This window comes from Camellia sinensis, chromosome 9 (genome assembly GCF_055761805.1).
Source record: "Camellia sinensis isolate YWXY chromosome 9, ASM5576180v1, whole genome shotgun sequence".
Taxonomy (NCBI): Eukaryota; Viridiplantae; Streptophyta; class Magnoliopsida; order Ericales; family Theaceae; genus Camellia; species Camellia sinensis.
The window spans coordinates 177,185,444-177,194,559 of record NC_138969.1 but is presented as its reverse complement, the minus strand read 5'-3'; the positions used below and the strand labels follow the sequence as shown (position 1 = coordinate 177,194,559).

General features: G+C 36.6%; 1 protein-coding gene across 1 annotated transcript; it reads left to right on the top strand.

The window, feature by feature from the left end:
• The first annotated feature begins 5,048 nt into the window (after nt 1-5,048).
• LOC114258654 (uncharacterized) lies at nt 5,049-5,462 on the top strand. The gene has a single exon (XM_082889589.1). The coding sequence runs from the start codon at nt 5,049-5,051 to the stop codon at nt 5,460-5,462; it is 414 nt and encodes a 137-aa protein (XP_082745715.1).
• The last annotated feature ends 3,654 nt before the right edge of the window (nt 5,463-9,116 follow it).

The window sequence follows — 9,116 nt, the reverse complement described above, 5'->3', positions numbered from 1 at the left end:
AGTTGGGCCAATAAAGAATTATGATGAAACGTAGGCAACTGGCTGGAGGTTGTTGTTACTGCCACTTGTGGAAGCTAAGGTATAGACTATTGAATCAATAGTTGATTAGGATGATTAGTCACCTCTAAGCTTTAGTATAAAAGGGAAGCAGTGGATAACATAGGACTCAACGGAATTGGTAGGAAAATAAGAGAGTCCTGGGAGATTAGGAAAGCTCGGAGAAAAAGTAAGAACTGATATTAAGGTGAGTTATATTATACTTAGAGTAGACATAAATTATTTTATGTAAATCATGTTTTTTTTAATTATATTAACATTCAATTATGTTATTCATTTTATGAGCCCTGCTTATTTAAAATTAAAACCCATAGATATCATTGTTTAAATTATGGAATTTATTTGACAACAAGTATATAACCATTTATTTTCATTAGTACCACTACGGAATTTGTGAGAACTCGAATATACAAATCAAATAAATAATTAAGTAATAATTATTTTACAATCTCAAATATTTTGCTTGTGAATATTTTAGTGCAAACTAAATATTATTGGAGGATCTTTTAATTGATTTTAAAACCTAAAATAAATTTATGGTGAAAGTCTTTAATTTAGAGACAATATTTATTATTTAAAAATAAAATAAAATAAAATAAATGGAGAAGAGGGTGTGACTCGAACTCTAGACCACAATTTGATTAATAATGGTTATACCATTTGAGTTGCTTACAACATATTTAAACATTTTGTCTATTATTATTTATTTATTTGACCTACATATGCTTTAGGTGTACCAAACCACTAGTATTAAACAAAATATACATAAAACCCTACCTTCTTATTTGTTCTTCATAGCAGCCGTGAGGGAGAGAGAGAGAGAGAGAAACTTTTGGCAACATTGGTGGTCAACAACTCTAAGGTATTGTCCTATTTTATTATATCTATATATTGTGATGGTTCATATGTATAATCTACTTATTGTTGGGAAGGAACAGGAGAAACGGGTGTGTTGTTTGGGTGCTAAGTCCGTGATTGGTGATGAGAAATAATGGGTGTAGTTCTTAATCCAAAAAAAAAAAAAAAAATCTATACAGAACCACAAACTTTAAAAATCAAGAAACCATATCAAATGGATGAATTTTGAACAAACATTTTTACAGTAGATTAATTACATATTGAATTGCATATCTGAATTTTCTCATAATTTTTGGGAGTATATTAACTGCTGTGTTCAAATCTGTCCAGAAAACTAGTTTAAAATAGTAACTTCGAAAGTGTTGTTTCCTTTGGGTATAAATCCGAAAATTATCAAATCAGCGTCATTAGAACCGGTTACGAGTCTAGTTTCTTACATTTTTAGCCTTGCGTTGATTGCTCGTGTATACTAAGAGAACCGTTAATTTCTTTAAAGTGTTGCAGAAAATAACCTGTTTGGGTGTAATTAATTGTAAATAATTATTTTGATAAGCAAATCAAGTAAAATCAATTGGGTTTGAAACTTAGGATATATTAGTTGATATCTGGAGGGTTTTGGAATTTTTCGAACAACATGGAGTGGGTTTTTAATTTTCAAAGTTAGCGAATAAATTGGGAAAACTTGTTTAAAACTTTGTTTTATTTGAAAGTTACTTTTAGTTAAGTTTCGATCGAAACCAATGTCTTGGGTAATTTTAGACCTCGAAGAACATGAACTTAGGTATTATTTAAGAGTAATGGTGAGTGGGGTTGAGTTTTGTTAGTGCGCTTTAGTGTGGGGTACTTTGTTTATTATTCTCTTTAGGATTTTTAAATTAGTAGTGACCTGTAGTCTTCATACTTGGTTCAGGGCACTAGTTGGATTTTCATACTCTATTCAATGATTATATTATTATGTTTTCAGGTGAGTAGCTGCATGCTACATATTTTTATAAATGTTTACCTACCCTGAACTATTAGAAAAGTAAATTATTGTTTCAGGACTAAACTGTTGTGATAATCTATTATATTATCAATGGAATTAAATTATTTCTGAAACATGTGTAAACTTAGCATACTGTAAACTATTTGTTTTTGGTCTCATGTTTATAATGGTGAACTACCATATTTTGCGAAACTAATGTGTATTGATTATTGGGACCATCTGTATATTTTAGTCTAGGGAAATTATTCCACTGTGTGTGATGACTCTGGCCACTAGGGAACAGATCCGAGTTCGGCCATGATGACTCTAGTGCTCAACGATTGTAAGGAAAAGAACTAGGTTAGGCTAGGTGACCTTCAATCGGATCGTCTTAGAGAAAAAGGCTTGGGTTGCCAACCTGAGAATGACTCTTAGTTTGGTATTGGATCCAACGGGGCTAATAGCCTTGAGAACTGAATGTCATGTTACTTGTTATTTCTTGGTACCCAAAAAATTATTGGCGCTCATGTTGTAATATGTTTTAAGTGGAAAATCTCATTTATCATGTTCTTGAGAGGCATGAGTATTTTAACTGTTGAACTGTGGAACCTTCTTTTTGAAACAGATTCTCTTTACCAAACTGTATGCCAATCTAATTTCTGTGATATATATCTTATTTTGGCATTGAACCCTGTTTTCAAAACTGTATTTACTATCCATGTTGCTACTCACTAAGCTATTAGCTGACTTAGTTATTTATCATTTCCAGGTGTTAGAAGGACTTAGAGTGGACTCATGGCGTAGCGGGGACTCAATTGCATAGACCTCTAGGACATTCATTTATTTTGTTTTAGATTGTTATGTCAAGGTTGTGCATATTTATTTTTATTTTTATTGAGGTTCATTTAGGATTATTTTGATATATGGGCTGTTTATATCCCATAAGTTTGGATGGTATTGATTACGGTTGGTTTTGCCGTTTATACTTGTGGCATGTCACTGGATTGAGTTTGGTTATTTTTTACTGGACTTTTGTATAGTTGTTCTTTGTGATTATGGATTAGTGCTTAGTCTTATGTGTGCCTTGGGCTAAGGCCCTGTGGGCCACGGCCGGTCATACCTGGTTTGGGGTGTGACAAAATTCCCATGCATTGGGGGACTTAAATGACCATTGGCTCTCTGAATTGTCACTTTAGTGACCCTTTGACAGTCCCATGCCTTGAGGGATTTAAATTACCATTGGCCCTCTGATTAGTCACTTCGTGACCCTCTGTCTGTCATGGATCTATTGACCCTCTGTTCTGTTCTGTACTGTGGTTATGGTTATTTTGCATATATGGATTTTGTATTATGTGTCTATTATTAAAAATAATTTATTCGAACCAAACTATTCATCGTTTAGCTTAAATAATTATCCATGGTGATTTATATACCCTTATACTCTTAGTATAATATTCTGCACTCTGCCATGTGCGTATAGTTGTTAAAACCCCTTTCAGGTGATAAAACTTATAGAATGATGGTTTTACCCCATTGATTAGAACCCAAATTGGACATGAATATCATGTTGTTGTTGTTTTTTTTTATTTATTTTTATTTTTAATGTGTACTTGTAATCATTATCTGACTGATGGTACATCGTTACATAAATAATAATTTACATGTACGCTTTAGATATTTATCTACATCTTTTATTTTATTCTGCTACATTAAGTAATTTAATTACTTGGAATTAATATGAGAAATTTTAGAAATTAATTAGTTGCGAATCCAGCCTTGGTCACCAGGATGGGTCGTGACAAAAGTGGTATTAAAGCAATGGTTAAAAAAAAAAAAAAAAACAACAACAACCATGAAGTTGGAAGATATGCGTACCATTAGAAAACAAGATAAGAAAAATCTTACCGTAGTCCTTATGGTTAGTCTTTTATTAGTTCTATAGCTGAGTTGGGCATCCTATAGTGCAGGCAATGCTAGAACTTAACTTTGGCAACTCTTTTTGGTACGGGCCTGATCCCCCAGACTTTGAAAGAATTTTTGGAAATAATAGTTCCGTTCCAGAATTACCAGAGGAAATAGGATATTCGGAGGAAATAGTTAGACAGGCGAACCCGACCCTCAACCGACTTATGGGCCTACCAATATACTTAAGGGTTTTCCCCACAGAAGTAGATACACAGTGGTGGAGGATTGACGTTATGAGTACCCTAAATAGGTTTTTGGGGCCTACACGGGTAGGAGGCATGGCCCTGAGTCAGGGATATCCTCACCATTTAGTGGCACATTTACCTTTAGAGTTTATGGCTCGGCGAAGGAATGTCGTCTTATGTGACCATATTCAAGTAAGAGTCCCTCCCCCTTAAAACCTGATTGATACTCAGACGGTTGATTTTGGTGATATTATGACCTATATGAAGGTGCCTATGCATATCACGGGACGTCAGCTATGGGTTATGTGGCAGGCATTCCCATTTATCGAGTGGAGGTGGTGTGGCGATGCTTTGGTATTGAGCTAAGCGGGTGAGAGTTTGAACATCATATGCAATTGTAGTACCCATGGTTATTTTCAGTCTAAAATCTCGAGAACAAGATCCTTTCTTTTGTTGTTTTTTTTGTGTGTTTTTTTTTTTCTTCTTCTTCTTTGTTTTCATTTGTTGTGCAAGTGAGCTAACCATGACCTAGTTCTAACCCGTTTTGTCATGGAGGGTTAGGCACCAAGTTGACATAACTACAAGTAATGTACCAACACAATTATACATAAATAAAGCCAGCATTTTGTGAATAACATATATATTGTCTTGTGAACTATGTTTTATAAAACCGGTGTTTTCTGAATATAATATATATTGTCTTGGAATTATGTTTTTTAGATTATGTGAATATGTTTTAAATTAGGTAATTAATAGGAAATCATGCACCATGTTTATTAAAACTGTTAATTTATGGCTATGGTTAACGATGGAAATGGTACCGGATCATCATTCAATGAAGTCGATCCTATGGAAAAGATTGTGGAAAGAGCTGTACTAGTTTCTTGCAAGCCTTGCAGAATAATGGGTTAGCATAACATTGTGAAGGGACAACTACGATTAAACAGTTCCAAGACTTGAAACCTTCCACGTTCAAAGGAGACTCAAAGTCAGTGCTAGTTGAAGCTTGGGTTAAAGAAATGGAAAAGATTTTTCATGCCCTACCCTGCAAAGAAGAACAGAAAATGTCCTTCGCCACTTTCACTCTCAAGGAAGATACGCAGGAATGGTGGCTTCTCACCTTAGAAAAGGAAGAGATCGTGACTTGGGCGAGATTCCTAGATGTGTTCTATGAAAAGTATTTTTCAAAATCACTACGGGAGCAAAAGGCATCAGAGTTCCTACATTTGAGGCAAGGAACAATGTCAGTACCGGCATATGAAAGTAAGTTCACTCGACTAGCACGATTTGCACTGTATGTTATTCCAACAAAAGCTCTAAAAGCAAGAAAATTCGTAGCAAGATTGGATGCTGAAATCAAAGATAGGCTCGAGGTTTTGAAACTACCAACCCATGCAGAGGTGGTGGATCGAGCATACGTCGCCGAGAAATGAATTGAACCGCACGTTCAAGTGGAATGGGTAAAAAAAAAACAGTTTTGGGAACCAATCGGAGGAGCTAGGGAAGCCCCACCAAAGAAAGTAAATACCGGACTTACTAGCTCAATTGGTTTGACCAACCAAAGTTTTACTATCTCCAGGAGTAGCACCATTCTGAATTGCCCGAGTTACAGAAAGGCTCATAGAGGACAGTGCTATCGGGCAATAGGAGCATGTTACAGATATGGCCAAGTTGGCCATTTGGTGAAAGATTGCCCAAAATTCAGCAACTCTGTGATAGGTATCTCTGAACTAGTTCAAAAACCAAGAACCACCACAGGAGGGAAGAAGGAACAGAGGTGCCAAGGGAGAGCTTTTGCTTTAGTACCCAGAAATTATGGTACTATAGAGAACGTTGTGGTAGGTACACTTTTTGTCTGTGGTCACTTAGCTCATGTTCTCTTTGACTCTGGTTCCACTCATTCTTTTGTTGCACTACACCTTGCTTCCAAGTTAACATCAACACTGAAAAACCTCAGTAATTCGTGATTCGATCAAGATTAATTGTAACCAATCCCAAACAGTTAAAACTAACAATCTAAATCATCTAGCACATACGAAAGTGATTTAGGTTGTTGCTTTAAAATCAATAAATTGACACAAACGATTTTTACATGAAAAAAACCATAATTGGAGCACCTCCAATTGTGATTAAAAAACCATGAACGAAACGCTACAAATCAATCCGCTATGAGAGAAAGAAAGAATACAAATATACCAAACAACTTACCAAACTTTGTCAATTTGTCTTCAAGAATCTGTATCTCTTTCACCGCAACCTTCGTCTCAAAATTGATCCGTTTGATGTTGAATCCACAACATCCATGTCGAATCAATGACTGTGCACAGCTTCAAATTCCTTTGAATACTCTACGCTTGAATCTCCGGATTCCACCGAAGAACACTCTTGTAGTTGAACAATCAAACAACTCTTTGATGTGTGCTTATCAAACCATGAGTTTAATACTCAATTAAACATCAAAGAAAACTAGAAACTAGCAAACTAGCCCCAGAAGAAAACCCTAGAACCCTTAAAGAAGATCTGGAAGCCGTAGACGTAAAAACAGACTTAAACACATATTTATAGAAAACATAGCCGCGATCTCTGCTCGATCGCAAGACTTGCTGCTCGAGCGGTGTCACTAAAACACATGTTCCAAACCAGGGTCTATGCTTGAGCACAGGAACTTAAGCTCGAGCGTAAAATCACACTTCACAGTATTTTTATAGACAAGCCAAAGTACTACAAAGGTGGAAACTCCGCTCGAGCGCAGCTTTCCCCTCTCGAGTGGGAAGACCAAAAGCAGAGGAAAATTACAACTCAATGAAACCTAAGTTTGTTCACGGAATTGACAATAAGTAAGGTCCTAAAAATTTCCCCCTTTGTTAATTCCCGGACAAAACTTTTGTTAACAATTTTTCCTAACAAACACACGCACTAAACACACTAACTAACATAAACAAACGCCCTGACTTAATAAAAACAAAAATAGTAAAACCACTGCAAAGCCACAAGAGCCAAAATCGAATAAGAAACACTTAGGAACATTTTGAACAATCCACCTGTGAAAAATAACATGCAAACCAAAACTGCAAAACAATATATGATGAACATATAGAGATAAGCAAAATAGCCAAAAATGTATATCCAAATCTATCTAGTCCAAAATTCATGCCCAAAAATACTGTGTTAACAAAACAAATATCTAGGTGTGCAAAACCAACTACTAACTAACCAACGACTACTAACTATTACTCCTCTTTTTTGTCCGGGAGACAAAGTAGAAAAAAAATAAGAAAAACAAGAAAAGAAATTGTACGAAGAGACACTGTGCAAAACACTGGAAGATAGAACCAAGTACCACTAATTTGGCGGCAGTGGAGGCTGCGGTAGCTGAAGTAGGGACAAAATATGATCGAGAGACAACTCAACCCGGCCAGTAGATGCCTCCAATGCAGTGAGATTGGCGTTGGTGGAGATCTCGAGATCGGTAAGCCGAGCATCGAAAATATCCATCCGGTTCTCTAGACGATCAAAACGGGAGACCACGGCATGCTCAAACTGACACAGCTGGCCTCAAATAGAACGAACCGGAGGAACTTGCTCCCCCTCACCGATAGCAGCATCATCATACTTTGCCTCCTCAGCCAGAAGATCATCACCGGTACCTGTACCAAAACCACCTGTCCTAGAAAGACCCCCATTGACATGAGACTGACTCTGGGAGACGGTCTTTTTGGTGAACGGTCAGGTAGGAAAAGCAAACTCATTTTCTTCAAATGTGGGAACCTTAAGTTTGGTGAGAAGACGGTTGATGAGACAACCGTAAGGCAACCCTAAAGACTTTCGTTCAAAGGCGACAACCATTTTTTGAATTATTAAGGTGGCAAGGTTGATGGAGAGGTGGTGATCGATGCAAAAGAGTACAAAGCCCTGTTCTTGGTTGATTTCAGAACTATGAGTGGTGACTATAATATTGGCACAGACAATGAGGTTGAGCAAACGGAACCGGGGAAGGAGCTCATGTTGTTTTATCAAAGCCCCTGGATCCAAGAACAGGGTGTACCACACAATGTAGTGGCCACCTCGTTGAAATCACAAGTGGGTCGAACAGGGAACGGATAGTGACATGAAAAGACTTGGGCAATGCTGAGGAGCTCACGGATAAGATCGGGGGTAATGGTGATGGACTTAGACCTAACCCACGTCTAGAAAGAAGGGCCAACATTATCAATGCCCTCAATGTTACAATAAAACTCTCGGATCCAGTCGAGGTTTTGACGGATGAAGAAAGAGAGAACTAAGTCACTCCCCCAAAGGATCAAACAAAGGTCGAATAGGGATGGACTCAAAGGTGTTGGGTTAGACATTGTGTTCTAAATGAATGGTCTTAGAGGTGTAAAATTCTCAAAAATGCTTGGCTTTCTTAGCGGAAGGGAAACAGTCAATGTTAAACATGGGGCGGTTGGCCGTAGACTTACGGCGTTTGGAAGTGGACATGGCTAAACCAAAGGACAAACCCAATTACAACCACAACCCCCCCAAACCCAACAATTACCAAACCATTAGTCACAAAAAAACAAGATTAGGAACCAGAAAACATCAGTGACTAAAAGAAAATAGCAAATATCCAGTATATAATAATCCATGAGAGGCAAAAATTAGGAGAAACAAATGCAATATTAGAACCAATAATTAACACAATATTAGAACAAATGCAAATAATAATAAAAAAATAGAACAAAACCATTGAGAAACTCAAATCCCACATGAACAAAAAAATAAAACCCCAATATAATATTAGCCATTAAGAAAAAAAAAACAACTTCATAGCAGACTTAACCCACATAGGAAGCAAAAACCAAAAAAAAAAAAAAAAAACAGACACCAAGCATAAAAAACACTAATACAGTCGAAAAAAGACCCATATGAACAAAAACCAATGTGACGACAGAAAATGACCCCAAAGCATGCTCAACCCCACTTGGTGGAAGTGTATGAATAAGTGGAAACAAAAAACTAAGACATAGCCAAGAGAAGGTGACAAAAAAAAAAAAATCAAAACAAAAAAGAGAGAAAACAAACCTGAAGCACGTGAAACAAAACAC